Source organism: Lithobates pipiens, unplaced genomic scaffold (assembly GCF_037356315.1).
Source record: "Lithobates pipiens isolate NorthernLeopardFrog02 unplaced genomic scaffold, aLitPip1_a1.2 Scaffold_22, whole genome shotgun sequence".
NCBI lineage: Eukaryota > Metazoa > Chordata > Amphibia > Anura > Ranidae > Lithobates > Lithobates pipiens.
Genome location: NW_027507784.1, coordinates 27,466,976 through 27,492,502, shown reverse-complemented (window position 1 = coordinate 27,492,502; position 25,527 = coordinate 27,466,976). Strand labels below are relative to the sequence as shown.

General features: G+C 41.0%; 1 protein-coding gene across 2 annotated transcripts in view; it reads left to right on the top strand.

Moving 5' to 3' along the window:
* Positions 1-25,065, top strand: part of LOC143923474 (interferon-induced very large GTPase 1-like) — a 48,979-nt gene extending 23,914 nt beyond the window's left edge. For both annotated transcript variants that reach the window (XM_077447160.1, XM_077447159.1), the window contains exons 2-3: positions 16,653-16,963; positions 19,319-25,065. In XM_077447160.1, coding sequence (XP_077303286.1) covers positions 16,672-16,963; positions 19,319-24,033 — 5,007 coding nt within the window. In that variant the 5' untranslated portion in view covers positions 16,653-16,671 and the 3' untranslated portion in view covers positions 24,034-25,065. The remainder of the gene's footprint in view (positions 1-16,652; positions 16,964-19,318) is intronic.
* Positions 25,066-25,527: the final 462 nt, after the last annotated feature.

The following is a 25,527-nucleotide window of genomic DNA, read 5'->3' as shown; positions in this document are numbered from 1 at the left end:
TGCACAATCAACCCTCAGAACCCCTTTACTGTTCTGAGGAAAAACAAAATTTGTACATAGCGGACACCTTGTCAAAAGTGTCGCTGCTACAATCGCAATACAGTTTTGGGCGAGGAGGCCCTGGTTTCCATCTCTCCTGCAGTTGAGCATAGATTCACCACTGGCTCTGCAGGTGACACCAGATGTGCTCTCTCAAGGCTAGTTTTCCATCCACCCCCCAAAAGACTACATTTGATGGTGTGGAAGTAGAGAAACGGAGGCTACTATGTCAGTGATGCTCAGGAGAAGTAGTGGCTACTTTTCTTCAAGCAGGAAATGTCTCCACAAATAAGACTTACCAGAGAATCTGGGAAAAATTTTGTAGATCTTATGGAGAAAATAGTCTGGAAATTGTGGATAAACAAGAGCCTTGGTTTAAATATGTTAAAAATTCAAGTTTCAGCCTTGTCCAAACTTATAGGGGTTAAATGGACCCTTAAGCCTTTATTGAAGCAATTCCAAATGGCTTGAATGACGTTAAGTCCTCCCAGAAAAGCACGCTCTACCAAAGCACCCTTTCTAACGAAAAGAAATGGCTACACTCTGGGAATCTAACCCTGAAGTCTGTGTTTTTAGTTGCCATAACCTCTGTGAAAGGGTATCAGGGCTGCAGGCTTTTTGTACACAAGGAGCCTCACCTAATGTTATATCCGGACAGAGTAGTCAGACCAGTTTATCCCTTATCCCTTATCTGTCTTCCTCATTCCACTTTAACTAGGAAGTAAATTTACCATCTTTCTTTGAAGTGAAACCGTATCCTTTAGATGTTGGCTTAACTCTTAAGGCCTACTTGGCAACCACCTTTTCTCGTTCAAAATTTTTTATTTTATGTTAAAATAAATTACATGTACAGAATATAAGACAAATTATGTGATACCAGAAATAAAAAGTAGACATATTGAAGTACGGATGATACAAAGCAAAGAAGAATTTCAAGATATTCTCGTGGGAATGACAATAAATGGCCTTATATATTTTAGAATTTGAAAACATTCTTATAGCTGAGTTTTAAACATTTTAATCCCAAGAAAATATAAATATGTCTAAAAGAAAATATATGATTTTAAAGTTTTGACCATAACTTCTAAAGTATGTTTATAGTAAGTATTATATAGTAAGGGAAGAACATAAAAGGTATATAGGAGGGGAAGGGGAGGGAATAATTCTCCGGAGGAGGTTTTATATATCAGCTAATGTTGTAATTCTATAAAAAATCTTAATCACCATAACAATAAAACTCGATTGTCAATATTATCTGACATATAATATTTAATCCAGGGTTTCCATATGATATCAAACTTTGTCATCTGGTTTTTATCTATAGCGTCCATTTTAGCATGGATGAAAGATTGATTCATTTTACGTTTGGTTTCTGCAATATTCACCACATCTGTTTTCCACGCATTGGCTATAGTCTGCTTTGCGGCTATCAGGAGTGTAAGAAATAATTTGAATTGTTTCTGATTCAGAAAGGCTGGTTTTAAATTAAGGAGAGCTATAATTGGGTCTGGAAAAATTGGACGATCAAAAAATTTTGTAATTATCAGAAAGATCTTTTTCCAAAATGATTGTACAATTGGGCAATGCCACCAGGTATGCATATAGGTACCTTATTCTGGACAGCCACGAAAGCAGAGGCCAGTGTTGTCTGTTGAGAATTTGGCGATTCTCGCAGGAACCAAATACCAGCTTGTGAGAACTTTATATGATGATTCAGACGCCAATATATTTATAGAGGAAGATTTTGTGAAAGACCATATGTTGGACCAAGACCTAGAATCGATCGCACAATCCAAATCTTTTTCCCACTTGGCCACATATTTAGGTATAACAGTATTAGAATTAGATATCAGTTGTGTATACAATGATGTAATACGACTTTTAGCATGTGGTTCCTTGAGACAAAATCTTTCAAACTGAGAAATATTATGTAAGTTTACATTTAAATTGAGAAGAGGAGTATAAAAATCTTTGATTTGGAGATATCTGAATATTTCTGATTGTGGAAGCTTATATAATTCACATAGATCTGTAAAAGATTTTATTGATGTAGTTGAAGTTAAATTATATAGACAAGTGATACCAGCCTTAGACCAAGCTTTAAAGGTTTTGGGATATTTCCAGGCTGGGTAAAAAGTCGGATTCTTGTGGAAAGATAATAGCGGATTTTGTGGAGGTTGCAGACCATGTGAGCAACCACCTTTTCATTCAAGCAAGCTGAAAATTTGCTCTTGGTTCTTCATGGCTTAACCACTTAAGGCCTAGCCTCGTTTTGAGATTTTGGTGTTTACATGTTTAAAACAGTTTTTGTTTTCCAGAAAATTACTTAAAACACCCAAATATTATATTATTTTTTTTCCTAACACCATAGAAAATAAAATGGCAGTCATTGCAATACTTTTTTTCACACCGTATTTGCGCAACGATCTTTTGGAAAAAATTCACTTTTTTGAATAAAAAAATAAGACAACAGTAAAGTTAGTCTAATTTTTTGCTCAGATCTCATATTTGGACTTAAATGCAAAAAAAGAAAAAAATTGTCATTTCAAAAAATGACAACAGAAAAATGTGCCTTTAAGAAGTCACTTCCGCCCGTGCTATGGTGTAGAGATGGGTGGGGTCCATCTTCACCTCACTCATCTCCATACACAGTAACGTGAAGGACCCTGATCACCGCTACTACCGACAGTCCGGTAAGAGGAATCAGCTGCAGAGACCACCATTATCGTAAACAGAACCACCGCCTCTAAAGATAGATACCTCAGTTGTGGCAGCAGCTGCTGCCGTTACCGAGATATCCATCTTCAAACTGCCGATGTATATCTACATGAGGCGGTCGGTTTAAGGAAAGAACAATCAGCACCAGCACGTACAATCGCCTCCTGGATTGTTAAGACAATTAAAAGAGCCTATGTTAACGGCCTCAAAATGTGAATTAAGAGAGCCGATGATTGTAGACGCGATGAGATAAGGTGATCAGCTTGGCGTCGACTGCAAAGAATCACACAAACAGCATGAGATATGACCACTGACTTTATGGCTGGAAGTAGTTTAATTTTTACATAACAATACATCTTTTACATTTTTATAGTCACATATTTATAACCATGAACAATATATAATACCGATTTTAACTACAGTATTTTAAAACGTAGTTACAACAATGAACATTACTATATTTTAATAATATATATCCCTGTTATTCAGTGTTATAGATAGTTATCTTTATCTCTCTGATACAATTTAACTGTGCAATAATCACTGGCAATGCATTGCTTTAATACAAATATTTCGGTAGTACTCTTTTTTAACCACTAGATGGTGCACATTGCATGTATGACGCAATGCATAAGCTTTACATACAATAGTTTTTTTTCTATATTAATAGCAGAAACCATGTGCTTTCTAATCTATGCAATTTTCAATAAATCAGGTTTAAATATACCTATTTAGAACGGTTTAGTGCTTATAATAGACATTTGTTCTGACTAATTCAGTATTTTCATGTTTTTATGCCCTTTTCACTTGTTTCTCACACATGCTGTTCTAAACTTCTAATTACAGCAAAACTATAGCATAAAATCTGCTGAGACTTTTTCTGCATCTGCTCAAGATGTTTAGGAATCTTTCTATCACAGGTTAATACAGATTAGGAACAATTTAGAGTACATACCTGCAAAGAATCACACAAACAGCATGAGATATGACCACTGACTTTATGGCTGGAAGTAGTTTAATTTCCAGTCACATGGTGTGTGGCCTTATATAGACTCTGTTTGTGTACCTTCTCTGCCATCTACTGGTTATTAATAGAATAGAAGGGACATATTTAGGAATAAAATAAAATAAAATAAATGAATATGTACTTTGCTTTGGGGTGTCTGTTTTGTGACCATATAAACCCCAGTCCATCACACTCTCCCCTCCTTCAGTTAATGGCTCCCGACATTAAACTCAATTGGTATCTGAACACTATTTAGTGATTTAAGTAACCCAAATAGGTACTTGTTGCCACCAAGGAGCTACGCTAACTACCTGGCATGTCATGGGAGTAGCTAGCATTGTAGGAGCTTGTATGGTGTGAATCTGACTTGGTATGTATCTTGGCTGACCTAGTGTGTCATATGTAAAGATCTCTTTAGGTTTAGCTTGTCTGGTAGATCTTCTGACAGGAGTTGAGTCTTCTCCATCAACATCATTCTCCATTTGCATATCTTGGTTCACAGGTAAGTCTTGACTTAATGAGGGTAATTCTGCGGTGTCTAGTCCCACCATGTCTGTAGCCCAGATTTGGTCACCAACTACTGTTCCATCATTTTGTTCTTGTTCAACATTGGGTGTGGTAGTTGTAGGATAGAACTCTTCAGCAGAAACTCTTAATGGGATTTTCTGTATGTTTTGACAGTTTGGTTGAGACACAACACAATCATGACTTTCTGTAGTCTCTGGTATATAAGGATAATACCATCTTTCTTCATCTGAACATTCCTCCTCCTGGTCCAGATCCATTCTGGTATCCTTTCTGTTACTTGATTGTCTTTGTTTCATCGGTACTCTTGGAATGTGTCCTTCAATTGGTAGGTCATTTACTGGTAGTAAAAGATTTCTGTGCAGTACTCGAATAGTCTTTTTACCACTTTCAGGCTGAATTTTGTACACAGGCCCATCTTTGATTCTTTCTACCACTTTGTGTACTGATTCTTCCCAGTATGAACGAAGTTTACCAGGTCCTCCTCTTTCAGAGAGATTTCGTACTAAGACCCGATCACCCGGTTGAAGAGGTGCTCCTTTTATCTTTTTGTCATAGTACTTCTTCCCTTTAGCAGATGATTTTTTTGCTATTCTCGGATGCGATTTTGTAAGCTTCTTGCATTCTAGATGCCCATTTCTGAGTAAATGTTGGTTGACTTTCTGATTCCTTTTCCAAATTTAGGTTGAGCATTAGGTCAATTGGCAAATGAGGAGATCTTCCATACAATAGAAAGAATGGCGAGTATCCTGTGACTTCATGCCTGGTGCAATTGTATGCATGAACAATATGTGGAAGATGTTCTTTCCAATCTGACTTTTTCTCTTCCTCTAAGGTGCGAAGCATCTGTAAAAAAGTACGGTTCAGTCTCTCCACTGGGTTACCCTGTGGATGGTATGGAGTAGTTCTTGAATGAGAAATCCCTGCCAATCGTTGCAATGTCTGAAATAAGTTGTTTTCAAATTCTCTTCCTTGGTCATGGTGGAGTTTCTCTGGATAGCCAAAACGTGGTATGAAATCTTGAAAGATCTTTTCTGCCACCGTTTTTCCAGATTTGTTCTTAGTTGGATACGCTTGTGCAAAGCGTGTGAAATGGTCAACTATTACAAGTATATACTCATATCCTCCTTTGCTTTTCTCCAAGTGAAGATAATCAATGGATACTAACTCCAAAGGTGAACTGGTAGTAATCGAACCCATAGGTGCTCTTTCAGTGATATTTGGACGCTTTTGTTTGATGCAGCTGCATCTTTTTGCATAAATGGCCAGTAAAATCGTTCACGTGCTAGGTGGGTTACCTTGTCAGTACCAATGTGACCCATGTCATCATGAAGATTTCTTAAGACCAATGGTTTTAACTTTTCTGGTAGAACTAGCTGTTTTCGGGTTCCAGAGTGTCGGTAGAGGATTCCTTCATCGACTCTGAGTTTATTCCATTCATGTATCGAACGTCTTGTTTTGCTGGTCATACTCTCCTTTTCTTTGTGGTTTGGAATCCAGTCGTTCTCCTTAAGCCAGACCACTTCTCTAATGTTGGTATCATCTTGTTGTAATGCTCTGATATTCTCCTGAGTCATTGGGCAGATTGTCTGTCCTTTCAGCAATTCTTCGGCCACATCACTTTCTGAGTGAAGAGTCAATGAAGCCACCCATAGTGCCTCTTCTTCGTCAACAGCTTTGCTCCCTTGCCACATAGCTGACACAACCTCAGATGGTACAAGCTCTGTGTACTCATTTAGATTCTTCGTGAGTTCCACCGGAAATCGTGACAGTGTATCTGCGTCTGCATTCTGTTTACCTGGCCTGTACTTGATATCGAAGTGGAAATCAGCCAACTTGCCAACCCAGCGATAACCCACAGCATTCAGTCTGGCAGTACTCAATACATATGTCAATGGGTTGTTGTCTGTGTAAACAGTGAATGTTGGAGCGTAGTACAAGTAATCTCTGAATTTGTCACAGACTGCCCACTTGAGAGCTAAAAACTCAAGTTTACCAGAGTGAAGATGGTAATTGCGCTCTGCTGGAGTCAATGTTCTGGAGCCAAACCCAATAACACGAAGTTTTTCTCCTTGTCGTTGGTACAGTACAGCACCTAGGCCTTCATTGGAAGCATCAGTGTGTAAGACGAAGGGTAAGTCAAAATCAGGGTATGCTAGTATTGGTGGATTGTTTAGCATGTCCACCAGTCTGGATACTACAACTTGATGTTTGGGTGTCCATTGAATCTGTGTTTTAGATGGCACTTGTGCTTTGTTCCCGTTTTTCTTCGTAGATTCCCTACGATTGTTTTTAGGGATGGATGTAGCAGATTCTTTCTCAGTGTTCTGCAAAAGTTCATACAGTGGTTTAGCAAGTCGAGAGAAATCTTGAATGAAGGACCTGTAGTAGCTCAGGAATCCTAACAAAGATCTGACTCCTCCCACGGTTTTTGGTTCTTTCCTTTTCAAATGTAATACCGCTTCAAGATCTTTTGGGTCAATTTTTATGCCTTCTTCTGACACCATTCGTCCAAGGTATCGAATCTGTCGTTTAAAAAGTTCACACTTCTATGGTCTAAGTTTGATACCATGCTCACGCATTCGACTAAGCACTTGCCTAATATCATTGACATGCTCCTGAAAAGTTTTGGAGTAGCAAAGTACGTCATCCAAGTATGGAGAACAACATTTGTCTCTGATACCCTCTAATACATTCTCCATGCATCTCTGAAAAGCTGCTGGGGCATTCGTTAATCCAAATGAAATACGGTTCCACTCCAGGAGTTTCCAGGGGGTGCTGAAAGCCGTCAGATGTCTGGAGTCTTCATGCACAAAGCCTTGATGATACGCACTACCCTGGTCCAGGATTGAGAACCATGTAAATCCTCCTAAGCTATTCAGCAGATCTTGTATTCTGGGTAGTGGATGTCTATCTGGGATAGTCTTTCAGTTTAACTCCCTAAAGTCAACACATAGTTGTAGGCTACTGTCCTTCTTTCGAACACAAACAACTGGTGATGAGTATGCGGAAGACGATTTTGTTACCCAAACTCGGTCAAGAAGGTTTTGGATATATTCTTTCACTTCTTTGTATAGGGGTTTCGGTATCGATTTGTAGCGTTTCTGGACAGGAGTTTCATCTTTCAGATTTATCGTCAGTTTCAGGTTAGGGATGCATCCTATGTCTCCCTCATCTCGAGCAAAGACATCTGATTCATCATATAACATTTGTCTCGCTATCTCCTGTTCTTCTTCTGAGAGATCTTCCAAATTGACAGGTGGGTGCCACTTAACAGATTTGTTAGTGGGTAGCTGATTTCCAGTGTCCACTTGATTCAACTGGTTTACATGAAACACCCTTTTCTTCTGGTCAATTCCCTTTCCATCGTCTTTGTTTGGAGACAATGGTAGAATCTCAGCTGCTGGAGAAATGGTACCCAATACTGTTCTGGGTACACGGTTCAGTATAGGTATCTTCACCAGTTTAGAGAACCCATTTGGCACATCTACCCCTGAAGGAAATAGTTCAAGTCCTTCCTCAATTGGATATTCGGGAAGTGGTTCAAATGGCATGATTCCTCCTTTTGGCCACGCTCTAATTCTGCCTTTGACTTCACAGAGCTCGCCTCCTTTAATCTGGAGTCCCTTCTTCCCCACTTTGACCATACGACTATCGAATATTTCTCCTGGGTCAGTTGCTTGACTGACAGCATTGACAATGTTATTCGCTACACTCTGTCTTACTTTCATAGCTTCACTCAGCAAGATAGTCAGGTTTTGGGTGCCGTTTGGTCGGTCACAGTTTTATCTGATCAATTCTTCGATAACATAAAACCCAAGAATTGGATTGTCATTACAGCAGTCACTCACCAGCATTGGCACATAAATGGCTGAGTTTCCATGCCCACTACTTTCGAATTCCAGGCAGACTTCAATCCACCCGATGAATGGAATGATAGAACCATTTGCAGCTGTAATGGATACGTTGTCATCACAAAGTAAATCTTGTATGTGCCTAATGGAGACGCTGGGTAGAAACTTTTCTAACCATGCCTTCCCGACAATGCTGACCTGAGCTCCTGTGTCCATCAACATGTCAACCGGAACACCATCCATCTGACATGACAGTAGGCATTTCCCTCCAATTAATTGTGCTACGTGTTGTTTGGAGAATCCATTCTCTTTTGGGAGTGTTCTAGTTGACTGGTGGGTGAATACCCTGTTTACCTTATCATGGGGCAGATCATTTGAGGTGGTCACTGGTTGTCCCTTTCCCAATGAACGTCTGTCGTTTCCCGACTTCCTTCTTTTCTTCAAGCAATCAACCTCTCTGTATCCTGTCCAACCACAGTAGAAACAATGATAGCAGTTCTGACTCTCTCGTTTAATGCAATTATCACACCTGGGCTTGCAGTGAGTTGTATCTGGAACTTGAACATTGGTTAGTGGCTTAGTCATTTGGTTTCCAACAATAGGAGTTTGCTTCATCATCTTTTCCAGGTTCTTTGTGAGAGCAGGGACCTGTGTTGTTAGTTCCATTAATGCAGTGTGATTTGCTCTAGCATCTAACTCAACTCTCTTTTGCAAGGTGTCTTTTTCACTATTCCCTGGTGTCTGTGATGAATGAACAGTAAGAGGTTTATGTTTAGGTGCACTTTTTAAGCATCTCTGCCTTTCTGTTTCCTCATCAACTGATCTGGTGACCTGCTCTATGATAAAGTCATCCGTTATTGTCAAATCAGACACGTAAGGCTTGATATCTCATCTAACATTAGAATTTTTCTCATTTAGTCCCTGATACAGTGTATGAAGGAATATGCCTTGCACCAGTTTTTTGTCATAGTTAAGCTCTCGCCTATAATGTTGTGATGTAGACAGAACTTTTTGTTTTAACCCCACTAGCCTGTAAACAAATTGTTGTGCTGTTTCTCTTTCTTGCTGGGCAGCATTGCTAAGGTCCTGAAATAACTCATTACCACTTCGTTCTCTCATATGTGACTTCAAAAACCTTTTCAATTCAGCAACAGTAAGATCATCTTTGTCAGTCAACATATCTTTAAAATTACCAGGTTTGATTATTCTCAACACTGTGCGTATAATTTCAGATTCAGGGAATTTTTCTGTTAGACCATGGTCAATTTGTCTGCACGCCCTACTGTAACTCATGTCCGAACCATGATCTGAAATAACACCATGCATTTTGAATTCTCTACGTGGCAATAAAGCAACAACATCAGTTAATCTCACCACCTCCGATACCTGTTCAGTCCTTGCAGTCCCACTACTTATTCTTTTTGCAGTGGTTGCAATGTCCACAGTTGGTGTACTTTTCTTGTTAAGTTTTAGTTCATTGATCTTGTCTTGGATGATGAGTAGGTAAGACATACTTTAATAAATTCAACAAGTTCCATTTCGTTGGTACCAGTCACTGATGGAACGTCCACGTCTCTTTCATCTTCCAGCGTAATAGCGAGGCTATGCAGCTGTTCTTCATTAAGCAGATGAATTTGTTTCCGGATATCCCACATCAGCGCACGACGAGGAGACGCCATCTCTGTTGCAATCTGAAGACTTGCACTCATGAGGCAGATGACTCTCGTGACTCTCCAAGCGCAAGCCAAGCGTGAGCCTGCTACAGAGCTAGTAGCAGGCTCACGCTTGTCTTGCGCTTTCCTCTCACTGGTAACACAACGAATCCCGGCACACGAGCCCCCAAAATGTTACCAGCCTCAAAATGTGAATTAAGAGAGCCGATGATTGTAGACGCGATGAGATAAGGTGATCATCTTGGCGTGGACTGCAAAGAATCACACAAACAGCATGAGATATGACCACTGACTTTATGGCTGGAAGCAGTTTGATTTTTACATAACAATACATCTTTTACATTTTTATAGTCACATATTTATAACCATTAACAATATATAATACTGATTTTAACTACAGTATTTTAAAACGTAGTTACAACAATGAACATTACTATATTTTAATAATATATATATCCCTGTTATTCAGTGTTATAGATAATTATCTTTATCTCTCTGATACACTTTAACTGTGCAATAATCATACTGGCAATGCATTGCTTTAATACAAATATTTCGGTAGTACTCTTTTTTAACCACTAGATGGTGCACATTGCATGTCTGTATGACGCAATGCATAAGCTTTACATACAATAGTTTTTTTTCTATATTAATAGCAGAAACCATGTGCTTTCTAATCTATGCAATTTTCAATAAATCAGGTTTAATTATGCCTATTTAGAACGGTTTAGTGCTTATAATAGACATTTGTTCTATTCTATACTAATGTTCTATACTAATGCAGTATTTTCATGTTTTTATGCCCTTTTCACTTGTTTCTCACACATGCTGTTCTAAACTTCTAATTACAGCAAAACTATAGCATAAAATCTGCTGAGACTTTTTCTGCATCTGCTCAAGATGTTTAGGAATCTTTCTATCACAGGTTAATACAGATTAGGAACAATTTAAATTACATACCTGCAAAGAATCACACAAACAGCATGAGATATGACCACTGACTTTATGGCTGGAAGTAGTTTAATTTCCAGTCACATGGTGTGTGGCCTCATATAGACTCTGTTTGTGTACCTTCTCTGCCATCTACTGGTTATTAATAGAATAGAAGGGACATATTTAGGAATAAAATAAAATAAATGAATATGTATTTTGCTTTGGGGTGTCTGTTTTGTGACCATATAAACCCCAGTCCGTCACACCTACTCGTCACAAGACCTGCCTGCACCGGAAGACTTAAGAGCACATTCAAGCAAGACAGTGGCAACTTCATGGGCAGCATATTGCAGATTGTCTCCTGAGATTATTTTCAAGGCAGCAACATAGTCCTTCCGGAACACCTTCAATATGCATTATAAGGTTGACCCTGCTCAGCTCACAACAGTAGATTTTGGAAAATCTGTTGTGCAGGCACATACTTATACTATTGATCATTAATAAATGTCTTCTTTCTTGCCCCCTCCAACCTGTAGGGGTAATTCCCAGTGTGTGCTGTCGTGATGCACCAGGAAAATGGAAAATTGCATACTAACCTTTCCATAATTTTCCTTTTCTGGTGCATCTTCATGGCAGCATACAAACTTGCAACCTTTTGGTGAAAGTTGCATGGAATGCTGCAGGTAGGATAAGTCTTAAGCTTGTGGAGAGGAGTATGTTTGGAGCTCTAGGTTAACCACAGAGGGAGCACTATCCAATTAGGGTACACTGGATATACTGTAAAAAAGTCAAAACATTGCCAGGAATTATGGGGGGGGGGGGGCACGTCAGATACTGGCAGCCAGCCGTCAGAGTAGCAAATGACTCTGTGGGTAATGAAACAGGAAGGGCGAGAGGTAGCGCCGATCTAAGTGCAGCACAGGATTAACCACTTGAGGACCGCCGTATTGCCAATGTACGTCAGCACAATGGCACAGGCAGGCACAATCACGTACATCTACGTGATTGCCTTCCAGCGGGTGGGGGGTCCGATCGGACCCCCTCCCGCTGGTTACGGCGGTCCGATTCGGTCCAGGAGCGCTCCGTGATGAGGGGATGGCCGTTGGTTTTCGGCCACCCCCTCTGGATCGCTCCTGGCCAATGAGAAGCTTCCTCCCCTGTGTATTGTTTACACAGGAAGGAGGAAGTGATGTCATTCTCCTCGGGGCGGTCTTTTTGACCGGACTACGAGGAGAAAAGTAAAAGTAAGTGTGCACCAACACTACACTGACATGTAGGTACACACAGGCACACAAACCCCCCCCCGATCGCCCCCCGATCCCCCCCCCAGTCACAGTGTCACTGATTGCATTGATCATTTCTTTACTGATCAATGCATTCAGTGTCAGTTGTGACAGTAAAAACTGTCAGGACAGTTAGTGTTAGGTCCAGGGTAGCCCCCTATCACCCCCCAATAAAGATTTAACCCCCTGATTGCCCCTAGAGTTAACCCTTTCACCCCCTTTTGCCAGTGTCACTAAGCGATCATTTTTCTGATCGCTGCATGTGTCGCTAGGTAGCTAGTTATTTTTTTAGGTTCACCGCCAGGTTTTTATATCGCTAGGTACCCCGATATACTACCCAATAATGGTTTTAACCCCTTGATTGCCGCTAGTTAACCCTTTCACCCCCTTTTGCCAGTGTCACTAAGCGATCGTTTTTCTGATCGCTGCATCAGTGTCGCTACAGTCGCTAGGTAGCTAGTTATTTTTTTAGGTTCACCGCCAGGTTTTAATAGCGCTAGGTACCCCGATATACTACCCAATAATGGTTTTAACCCCCTGATTTCTGCTAGTTAACCCTTTCACCCCCTTTTGCCAGTGTCACTAAGCGATCGTTTTTCTGATCGCTGCATTAGTGTCGCTACAGTTGCTAGGTAGCTAGTTATTTTTTTAGGTTCTCTGCCAGGTTTTTATAGCGCTAGGTACCCCGATATACTACCCAATAATGGTTTTAACCCCCTGATTTCTGCTAGTTAACCCTTTCACCCCCTTTCACCAGCAATCACAGTATAAGTGTCACTGGTGACGCTGGTTAGCCAGTTAGTTATTTAGGTTCCCCGTCAGGTTTTTATATAGCGCCAGGGACCCCCATATACTACCTAATAAAAATTTGAACCCCCTGATTGCTCCTAGTTAACCCTTTCACCACTGATCACCGTATAAGTGTTACAGGTGACTCTGGTTAGTTTGTTTTTTATAGCATCAGGGCACCCACCATTTATTACCCAATAAAGGTTTAACCCCCTGATCACCCGGCGGGTGATATCAATTAGGTTTTAGGGTCAGGGTCTGCGTCGCCCCAGGCAGCGCTAGGTTAGTGCCAGTACCGCTAACACCCACACACAAAGCATACACCTCCCGTAGTGGTATAGAATCTGAACAGATCAATATCTGATCTGATCAGATCTATACTAGCATCCCCAGCAGTTTAGGGTTCCAAAAAAACGCATTGTTCGCGGGATCAGCCCAAATACCTGCTGGCACCTGCGTTTTGCCCCTCTGCCCAGCCCACCCAAGTGCAGTATCGATCGATCACTGTCACTTACAAAACACTAAACACATAACTGCAGCGATCGCAGAGTCAGGCCTGATCCCTGCCATCGCTAACAGGTTTTTTGGTAGCATTTTATATTCAAATCCGGAAGGCAGTGCTTGGTTTTCGGGGTCCCGTACGTGGCTAGGCTCCCAAAAAGTCCCCCACATGTGGTATCCCCGTACTCGGGAGAAGCAGCAGAATTTATTTTGGGGTGTAATTTGACTTCTGCCCATAGCATGTGTGAGCAATATATCATTTAGTGACAACTTTGTGCAAAAAAAAAAAAAAGTTTGTAATATTCCCGCAACTTTTGGCAAAATATAAAATATTCCATGGACTCAACATGCCTCTCAGTAAATAGCTTGGGGTGTCTACTTTCCAAAATGGGGTCATTTGGGGGGGTTTTGTGCTATTTTGGCATTTTATGGACTTCGAAACTGTGATAGGTAGTGAGGAGTTAAATCAAAAATTTGCACCCTTAGAAATCCTGAAGGTGGTGATTGGTTTTCGGGGTGCCGTGCGCGACTAGACTCCCAAAAAGTCCCACATATGTGGTATCCCCGTACTCAGGAGAAGCAGCAGAATGTATTTTGGGGTGTCATTTCACATATGCCCATAGCATGTGTGAGCAATATATCATTTAGTGACAACTTGGTGCAAAAAAAAAAAAGTTTGTAATATTCCCGCAACTTGTGGCAAAATATAAAATATTCCATGGACTCAAAATGCCTCTCAGTAAATAGCTTGGGGTGTCTACTTTCCAAAATGGGGTCATTTTGGGGGGTTTTGTGCTATTTTGGCATTTTATGGCCTTCGAAACTGTGATAGGAAGTGAGGAGTTAAATCAAAAATTTGCACCCTTAGAAATCCTGAAGGTGGTGATTGGTTTCGGGGTGCCGTGCGCGACTAGACTCCCAAAAAGTCCCACACATGTGGTATCCCCATACTCGGGAGAAGTAGCGGAATATATTTTGGGGTGCAATTCCACATATAACCATGGCATGTGTGAGCAATATATCATTTAGTGACAACTTTTTGTAAAAAAAATTTTTTTTTTTTTTTTTTGTCATTATTCAATCCCTTAGGACAAAAAAAATAAATATTCAATGGGCTCAACATACCCATCAGCAATTTCCTTGGGGTGTCTACTTTCCAAAATGGGGTCATTTGGGGGGGATTTGTACTGCCCTGCCATTTTAGCACCTCAAGAAATGAGATCGGCAGTCATAAATTAAAAGCTGTGTAAATTCCAGAAAATGTACTCTAGTTTGTAGACGCTATAACTTTTGCGCAAACCAAAAAATATACGCTTATTGACATTTTTTTTACTAAAGACATGTGGCTGAATAAATTTTGCCCTCAATGTATGACTAAAATTTAGTTTATTCGATTTTTCTTATAACAAAAAGAAGAAAATATCTTTTTTTTTCAAAATTTTCGCTCTTTTTCCATTTATATCGCAAAAAAAAAAAAAATCGCAGAGGCAATCAAATACCATCAAAAGAAAGCTCTATTTGTGGGAAGAAAAGGACGCAAATTTCGTTTGGGTGCAATATTGCATGACCGCGCAATTACCAGTTAAAGCAGCGCAGTGCGAAATTGCAAAAAGACCTCTGGTCCTTAAGGTATTTATTGGTCCGGAGCTGAAGTGGTTAAAACAATATATTCTGTAAGTAAACAACTCACGTGTGAAGAAGTAAAAGGCATGTAGTGCACTGAGTGCACAAAGGTCTCCTCTGTCCGTGCTGGATGGTGCTGGGGATAGCCAGTCCTGGCCGCCCCGGTGGCTTCTGATGCTGGGAGATCAGCTGGGCGGGAGGTTAGGTGTCATCTGGGCAACGGCAGTGTCAGATGAGAGGTGTGGCTGAGCTCGCGTTCCGAGCCCTGAAATTAAGAATTATACTTTCTGTTTAAGAAGACTTCGCTGAGAAGACTTTCACTGATTAGAGCGAATGCAAAACTGTGAAAATTACAGTACAATTAATGTATAATCCATGTGTAGCGCCCACCACCTTTAGGTGGGTGCTAACAGATTAATGTCAGGTTAAATTGCCAGTGCCTTACTATTCTTTCTGTACAGGCCTGGAGATTTGGTTTGGGTTAGGGAGGAGTTGTAGCTTAGAGGGGGGTGTGACTACCTGTTCCTCACCCTAGAAAACCCTCCCTTGCTCTCCAGAGGAATATTCTGGAAAGGTGGCGGGTGCAGGGATTGAGGGACAGGCAGTGTGTATGGCCCTCGTCCAATCGTTAATTTGTTTGGGCAGGGGTGGGTCTCATACATATACACTGGGGTCACATGTTCCTTGGGGGGAGATGGGACGAGATTTGATCCAGAAAGGCTGCAAAATGTGACCCACAGGAGCAGGGCTGGAGGGCCTGGGGGTGCCTATACCCCAGTGCTAGAAAGCCATGGCACTGTGCCGGAAAGCCTGGAGGTTCAAAGACTCTAGAGCTTGAAGATAGCACCATTTCAGAAGCAAGAAGTATCCACTAACAGGATGGAGTAGACCGGGGTGCCTGGACTTTTCCTGAACTGGCATGGGAAGAAATGGCAGGATGCAGGTGAGGCCTGGGATTTCCAGCATTTCAGAGTACCACATGTTTTTCAGAGAGGCATGCGCCAGCTTGATACAGGAAAAAGGTTCTGCTACTCGCGCAGCTCACAAAGAGAGGCAACTTATACTGTCCTGCATCACTCACAGACCACACAACATGGACCGCAGCATTAAGAATAAAAGCCATTGTTTAATTGTTGAACTGTGTCTGTGATTTCTACAGTGGGGGTTGAAGAAGCGGGGGGTTAAACTAGCCGTACTGTATGAACTACTAGTAGTGCACTACACATGTATAGGCCAAACTTTGTTTTATCTTTTGGACAGAGAAGGGAACATTAGAATCCCAGTGAGTTTTTTTTTCTTTGTGTTTGTGGATATCCCTTAAATTCTTGTCCCTGAAGCCACAACAGGAAGTGAGTGCAAATCCCTACAAAGTGAGAGGAAATCCCTTTTTATACAATTGTCACCAGAACAGGTAACCCATTGGAAGATTTATTCTCACCTCCTGTGACAATTTAATTTTTTTTATATTTCCCCTCACTTCCTGTCTTGCTGGCAATGATCAGTTGAATCTCCCCGGTGGGGACACAGCTAGCTATACAAACCGGACAAAAGGCTTAATCCTTCCGTACTCCATCCAAAATTATTTTGCTTTTACATAGACGTTTTAGGTAAAATAGGGTAAATTATGTGGTTATTAAAAATCCATTTTAACTTTAAAAATGTATATTTGCAGATTAACTGGTCATTTTATTCATTTGTTTATTTTTAGATTCTGAAATAAAGAAATCATGACTTCTGGTACAGATGCCGCAGAGACGATAAAGCGTCTTAGATGTAAATTAACAGAAGTGTTTGAGGAGGATGCGGAGGGTCTGTGTGATGAGTTGGGGTCTCAAGGCCTCATAACCCTGAATGAGAGGAATCAACTCCAACATGATGAAGATACAAGAGGGAGAGTTGAAAAAATGATGAACATCGTACTACAGAAAGACGAACACTGCCAGACATTCCTGTGTCATCTTGAGAACATGATCCCCAGATTTCCAGCACTAAGTTATCTATCCAAGTACTTTCCAGAAAGTAAGTCACCTCAGCTGTAGAAGTATTTCACAAAAAAATGCCTTACTTAAACAAAAGAGTTACATGTTTCTATTTTGTGATAGTTAGCCCTTAATTTAGTATTGTTTTTTGTTGTTTTATCTACATTTTTCATAGGGCACTCTCAGCTTCATTCACTTTTTTTTATATTTAATCCATTACAAAATACAGCTAAAATGAATCTGGCCAACCACCATGTCACTTACTATCGGAAAACTTTCTCAGGACAATCGGAAAGGCACAATCTAATATATATATATATATATATATATATATATATATATATATATATATATATATATATATATATATACATATATATATATATATATATATATACATATATACATATATATATATATATATATACTGTATATTTTACTTAAGAAATTCCCAATGCCTGAGCAGTGTTTCCATTGGAACTGCAACTTATACATTTCATTTTACTTTTGGCACCTGTCATCACTACAGGAGAACTCCTCTGCCAGCCAGTTATTTCAAGCTCTTGTAATATACCTACAGCACAAATGTATTCACATATGCATTGAGACCGTTGTTCCATACCCAGAACCAGTGGCGGAATTATCTGTGTCGCACTTGCGACTGGGCCCTGCAGTTTCGCCACTTCAGGGGGGCCCGTCAATCTGCCAGTGTAAGGGGGCCCACGGGCTCATTCACCCATCTGCCCTCACATCTGCCAGTGTGAGGGGCCGCCGTTCTGCCAGTTCGCTCCACTGCTCGCTAACAGTGCTGAGGGGAGAGAAGGCAGAGCTGAGACAGTGGACTTCTCCACCTATCCAGAGAGAATGTAGGAAGGTGGGGGGCGGTCACTGAAAAAGAAAATCAGCTGACCAGCTGACACCAATCGAGTGCAGGGGGAGGAGTTCTCTCCTCTGCGATTGCCAGGAGTCCCCATAAGGCAAAGGCATCCCTGGGCTGCAGGCACTGTGAGGAAGAATCTATTGCTTGACCTAAGTAAGTGACAAATTGCCATTGCAATCGATCCCAACCTCCACCACCTATGCCTCTTACTGATCCCATCCCCCCACCACCACTGCTGCCACCCCCCCTCAACACTACCACTGCCACCCCCCCTCAACATCACCCCTGCCACTCCCCTGAACACCACTGCTGCTACCCCCCAGCACTACCGCAGCCATCCCCCCTCAACACCACCGCTGCAATCCCCCCTGAACACCACCGCTGCCACCCCCCCTCAACACTACCGCTGCTATCCCCCCCTGAACACCACCGATGTCACCCTCCAACACTACCGCTGCCATCCCCTCAACACTACTGCTGCCACCCCCCCTCAACACTACTGCTGCCACCCCCCTCAACACTACTGCTGCCACCCTCTTTCAACACTACTGCTGCTACCCCCCAACACTACTGCTGTCATCCCCCTCAACACCACCGCTGCCATCCCCCCTCAACACTACCACTGCTATCCCCCCTCAACCCCACCGATGTCACCCCCCAACACTACCGCTGCCATCCCCCTCAACACTACTGCTGCCACCCCCCTCAACACTACTGCTGCCACCCTCTCTCAACACCACTGCTACCACCCCCCTCAGCACTACTGCTGCCATCCCCCCTCAACACCACCACTGCCACCCCCCACAACACCACTGCTGCCACCCCCCTTCAGCACCACCGCTGCCACTCCAATTCAACACTACCGATGCCACCCCCTCAACACTACCACTGCCACCCCCTCAACACCACTGCTGCCACCCCCCTCAACACCACTGCTGCCACCCTCCCTCAAAACCACTGCTGCCACCCTCCCTCAAAACCACTGCTGCCACCCCCCTCAACACTACTGCTGCCATCCCCCCTCAACACCACCACTTTCACCCCCCCTACAACAGCACCGCTGCCACCCACCCACAACACCACCGCTGCCACCCCCAACACTACCTCTGCCACCCCCCACAACACCACCGCTGCCCCCCCAACACTACCGTTGCCACCCTCCCTTTAACACCACCGCTGCCACCGATGGGGGCCCTTCATGATTTCTTACACCGGGGTCTTGAAATTTCTAGTTACGCCTCTGCCCAGAACCATGATGTAGCCAAAGAACATGGCCATTCCATTTGAAATGTACTAACTTTAGTGGGTTTCCAAATCCAATGCCCAAAGTAGCATGATAAAAATATGGGAGGCTCCAAGTACTTTAATGGACTTGTATTTCTTCAGTGAAAAAGATGATTGTCCTTGTTTTTCAAGGTAGAAAACCATTCACATGCATATTTATTGTTTTAAACCATGTATTATGGTAAGGCTTAACATTAGGTTATATATTAAAACCATTATGTTCTTTTACAGATAAAGTTAAGATTTTCCGCAAACTTCTTGTCAGTTTAAAAATGGAGCATTTAACTGATTCCAAACTGACATTGAGTCACATCCTAGAAATCGGAGCAGAGATTCTGAGTGATGTCCATCCCCAGACCATTCAAGATGTACCATGGCATTTTCTGAGAAAGTTGATGGCCTTGAACAGAGCTGCACTTAATACTCATTATGGAAAAGATACACAAATAATCAATTCAATTGAAAACATGTTTGAGTCAATGACTGAAGAGGAAAATAGTCCAAATGAATCTATTCACCCCCTGGATGTCCTGTGTGTTCTCCTCCATTGTTCAGACAGTTTTCTACAACAAGAGATTGTATCTAAATTGTCCATGTGCCAGTTTGCTGTCCCTCTGCTGCTTCCTGCTGGTGACGGGTCACATTGCACCCTCATGCTTTGGGCAATGAGGGACATTGTGAAAAAGTGGAGACCCCAGTCACTATCAGACAGTAAAGGGTTCAGTGAGGAAAATGTGGTGAATATTTCTATGCCAATTTTCTCCTTCATTAGATTGGGTGACAACAAGCTATCCAAATCCAAAATCCTGAATCAAGTTCTTAATCCAACCCAACAACACCAAAACTTCTTCATACACAATGATATAGAGGGCGGAAACATTGAGAGGAAAATATCTGATGGACTGGTGGAAATGTCCTGGTATTTTCCCTGTGGTAAATCTGATGTTTTCCCAGAACCCATCGCAGTGACCAACCTCCGAGGAGACCTGGAGTCCAACTGGGACCAGTGTACATTTTTAACTCGAGTCTCATCAGCTGTGTTTATATTCATTGAAAATATTTGTGAGAAACAATTCAGATTGTTATCATCTTTCAGTAACACTGACACTCAGTTTTATTTCATTCTTACTCCAGAAAAGGGTAACAAAATTAACTCAGAGACCTCAAAACATATAAAAAATCTAATGACAATTTTAAAGATGAGTGCAACCAATATTATTGCCAAAACCAGAACAGAAAATGATGCAGCATTAGTGAAAAAAATTCAAATTTGCATTGAGAATGTTTTAAATAACTGTCAGAAAGAAAAGCAAAATCTGTGTAGTACTAAAAATAAAATAGAAGGACTTCATATCTTTGTTGATGAGAATTCTGATGAATGTCAGAAAGCAAAAGAGAAAGCAAACCAGATTACTTCTGTAATAAAAGATGTGGAAGGATATAAAAAGGAAACCCTGAAATTACAGGGAGATCTGTGGAAAGAATTGTCGAAAGTGGAGAAAGAACTTTGCAGAATGACAAATCAAAAGAAACAAGATGCACAAGAATATCAATCTGAGCTCACGCAAAAGCTTAATTCACTCCATGAAAAACAATACCAGCATCATATTCCTGTAGGCATATTATATTTTACTGAAGCACTCACTGACCTCTCCAAGGCTGAAAAACATTATTTTTTGAAATGGATGAAATTTGAGTTGGATTCAATTGCAAGAAATAACATTTCCTTGTTGCAGTCTGAATACAAGGAAAAATGTAACAGTAAATCAGATATATCAGAACTTAAGAAGCTGGATGAGAAGATCTCAGACAGTTCTTTAGGAATAGAACATTTTGTACGTGAGCTGGGACAGTTTTATGAGGCCGAGTATTCTACAGTTGTTAACATACAGAGTAAAGGGAAAACTACAAGACAATTCACCAGACTTCCAGGAATTGCTGCGGATCTCCTACTAGATGGATTTCCATTGGAGTTGATTGATGGGGACGCCTCTAATATTACTTTACAATGGATAACTGATGTTCTGACTGAAGTAGACAAAAAGACAGGAGGACAATGTAAAATGAGAGTGATCACAGTGTTGGGAGTGCAGAGTACTGGGAAGTCCACCCTTCTGAACACCATGTTTGGCCTCCAGTTCCCGGTGGCCAGTGGAAGATGTACACGAGGGGCCTTCATGACTCTTCTAAGGGTAAAAGAGAACTTTCAGGAAAAGCTGGGCTGTCACTTCATCCTGGTGATTGACACTGAGGGGCTGAAGGCACCAGAGTTGGCCTCTCTGGAGGGCAGCTATGAACATGACAATGAACTGGCCACACTAGTGGTTGGGTTGAGTGATATCACCATCATTAATATGGCCATGGAGAACACGTCAGAAATGAAGGATATTTTACAGATTGTGGTCCATGCTTTTCTTCGGATGAAAGAAATTGGAAAGAAACCCAGCTGTCAGTTTGTACATCAGAATGTGAGTGATGTGTCCGCTCATGAAAAGAACATGAGAGACAGGAAGAAGTTTCTGGAACAACTTGATGAAATGACAAGAGTAGCTGCAAATATGGAAAAGAAAGGTGGAATTACATGTTTCAGTGATGTGATGAATTATGATCCCGAGAAACACAACTGGTACATTCCTGGACTGTGGCAAGGGGTTCCACCAATGGCTCCGGTAAACTTTGGCTACAGTGAAAATGTTTATGAATTAAAAAAATATTTGCTGGGATTTTTAAGATCGGAAAATTCTAACCAAACACAATGTACAATTCCTACCTTCATCATATGGATAAAAAGTTTGTGGAATGCAGTGAAACATGAGAAATTCATCTTCAGTTTCAGAAACAGTCTGGTGGCTGAAGCTTATACCAAACTGTCTATGCAATACTCTCAGTGGGAATGGGACTTCACCAAAAAGATCCATAGCTGGATGATCACCAAAGAAACTTACATCAGAAATCAATCGGCATCCAGTCTCAATACTGAGATGTGCAACCAGTTTAAAGGAGAACTTCAGAACTTACTGTTCAACGAGGAAGATGCAATGCTGAAGCTACTAGAAAAATATTTTGACAGCAAATGTGAGAACGTTCATCTCATTGAGCGATACAGGGAAGATTTCTTCATGAGTGTGAGGTTCCTGAAGAAAGAACTGGAAAGGAATACTCTTAATAAACTCAATGAGGCAGTTTCTATCCAGAAAGGCAAATTCAAGATTCTGGATATTCAAAAGACATCTCTGGAACGGATTGAGAAAGAAATAACAAATCTCCTAAAAAGCTGCAGAGAAAGAAATTGTGAACTTGTTAACATAGAAGCAAAGCAAGAATTTGAAGAGATGTGGAAGAAAACACTCTCTGATTTACAAATAGAGGAACTGACAAAACGCAACATTGGACAAATGATTCTTCAGCAGCTTAAGAACGAAATGGGAGTAAAGGGAGGAGGTATTAATGAAGAGCTAACCAATGTGATGAAGATAGATGACTATGGGATCAATCCATTTGTTACTGACAAAAGCCATATTGACTTGACTTACCGTTCTATAGATCGCAATGTGTTCTATGTAAATCCGGCACACCTGGACAATATAGAAGGTCTTGCAACAACTTTGATAGATATATGTAACTTGTACATCACAGAGAAGGCAAGCAACACAGGGGATTATGATGATACTTACTTTCAGGAGTTGCTACACATGATCAATGCTAAACTCAAAGATAAATCCAGTACAAAACTTCATTTTTCTTCCAAGTTTGAGCTAGATATAAAGCTTTTTATATTTGGAAAAGCATCCAGAGCATTTCAGGACTTGCATGACAGGTTCATTGAAGAAAATGACCCCAAAATTTGCCTTGAAAAATTAAAACCTCAATACTTGGCCACATTTGAGAGAATATTCCATGAGAAAGATGAGTGTCAGAGTAGGGCCAAAGAATTCTGTGAGCTCTGCCTGAAGCCAGCGCTAACTGATTATATACTACGACATCTTGGCAAGGAAATCATTGAGGACGTTCGGAAAAGTTCTGACGCTCGCATATTTAACAGCGGAAGTGATTTCCAGTTAACTGTGCTGGGAGACTTGCTGAAGAAAAATGAATTTAAACAATATTTGTTGTACATTAATCATTACAGGACTTTTTTGAAAGACTGGGTCTATCAGTACATAACTGAGAAATACAAGAGTATATCAACTCTAAAAACCTTAAAAGAAAAACTTTTATCACCAATCATAAAACAAATTAAAGACGTCCTGAAGAGTGAGAAATGTTTAAAAACAGAAACCATTGTTACATTTCTGGAAAGTTTCTGCAAGTCACTAGTCAAAGAAATAGTGATTTCACAGAATGAAATGACAGTGATCACTTTCCACAATACAGCAAATGTCACTCAGTTCTCTGAGGACATTATTTTCTATCTTTCCAGCGTAAAGGAGCAAATTTTATCAGACACAGAATTGTTGAAAATTGAACAGCTTCTCTCCAGAGTCACACTGAAGCCTCAGGAGGAATTGTTGAAGAAAGTGATTGGCTGTGGTAAGCAATGTCCTTTCTGTAAAGTCCCCTGTGAGAATGCTGGTGGTGATCACCAGGAGCACACTGCATCTCTCCATAGACCTCAGGGACTGGGAAGATACCGATGGGTCAAAAATGAGACTTTAGTCACTGACATCTGCTCTACTTCTGTGGTATCAAATGCTGCATTTAGAAATTCTGACACAGAAGGAAAATTTCACCCATACAAAGACTATCGTAAATACTATCCAGACTGGGCAATTCAGCCTGACAACAGCCTCAAATCCTCAGATTACTGGAAATACATTTTTGTACGTTTTAATAAAGAATTTGCATACGAATATGATGCAAAGTCAGCCGAGCTTCAAAACGACTGGAAGAAAATCACAGAAGATCAGGCTCATGCAAGTTTACAGGAATCTTTTAAAATCAAATAAAAATCATATGGCTGTATTTTTACCATTACTCACATATACAGTAAATACTGTATATGTTGGTTTTGATTCTGAACATTAAAGACATATTTTTCTAAATATAGTTTTTAGTATAACAATTCTCATCTATCTAAAATCCTCATTTGCATAAATTTGTCTCCCTGCACCCAGAAAAACTTACAATTAGTAAGGGTTTATGAGGAACAGTAGCTGTCAAGCGAATGTATGTGCACATAAATGTGCACAATATCAGACTACATGTACAAGCCTGAGCATGCTCATGTGTGGACTAGCACACATATTAACTGTCACTAAGCAGGCTATTTAAACCTGAACTCTACACAACCTCTTTGCTGTATGGTCTTCAGTCTTGTTCCTGTGATCCTGATCCTGTTACTGACCCAGCATCCTCCTGACCTGACCTTCTTTCAGATTTCATACTTATGTTCGTTGTTTCTAATTCGTAAAATTGGTTGAAGATTCATTACCGAATTCAGGCTGGACTATTGACTACACGTCTGCCCAGCAAATTTGTGTCTCACTGCCAACTTCTGCCTGTCCCACACTATGACTGGGCGTCTTACAGCTCAGGTGTCGCTAGACCTGGCTTGGAACCTCTATCCACCTTTAAGTGAACTTGGCACATTCACCGTGCACTGCCAGCTGTACTCCTGCTCACCTAATACCAGCGCTCTCAAGTTCCAGCCACCAGTTTCACCACCTTGGCACTTGTACCTTTCCTTCACCCCTGCAGACACTTTCTCAACTTTCAGGAGTGCTTAGATGGGAACTGTGCAAAAGGCCACCTTCGTCATCTCAGGCTTTGCATAAAAGTGCATCAATTCAAAATCAGACAAGGGAATGCAACTGGATTCAAAGCTTGTTTTAAATTTTCTCCTAAAGTGTGCGTTAAGGCTAGGTTCATGTTGTCACAATGCATTAATGCACATGTGTTGATGCCCTTTATGTCACAGGTGAATGTGTGTTGTGTTAAAGCAGTCAGTTCATTTGAATGAGCTGTCTAATGCACCAAAATGTGTATTTACTTTTTTTTTTGCCACAACCACAACACATAGTAGTGCATCACCTTCTACTTCATGTTCATAAGCAAGGTGTGTTAGGGAGCCATTCTGAATGGATATTACTGCATTGCACCAACATGGCAATCGTGCATTACTGTGCATTATGATAATGCATGTGGTAATGGTAATTTTACTGCAACGCAATGGTGTGAATGGGACCTGATTTCTAAGAATTCTGAGAACACAGGCTGCATTGCGTAAGAGGGCATTGGGACCAAAGGAGTGATTCTAGTTGTTTTATCTATCGTAACAACCATTCAAAAGTGTTGCTTATTTTATTATCTACTGTACATGAATCATAAAAGGGTAGGTAAATGGAGCACTCCAGTATCCAATAAGAAGCAGAATGGAGGTGAAAATGTAGTAGTTATTATTGAAAGTAGCAAAAACTAATCAAGCCAATGTGTTTTTGGGG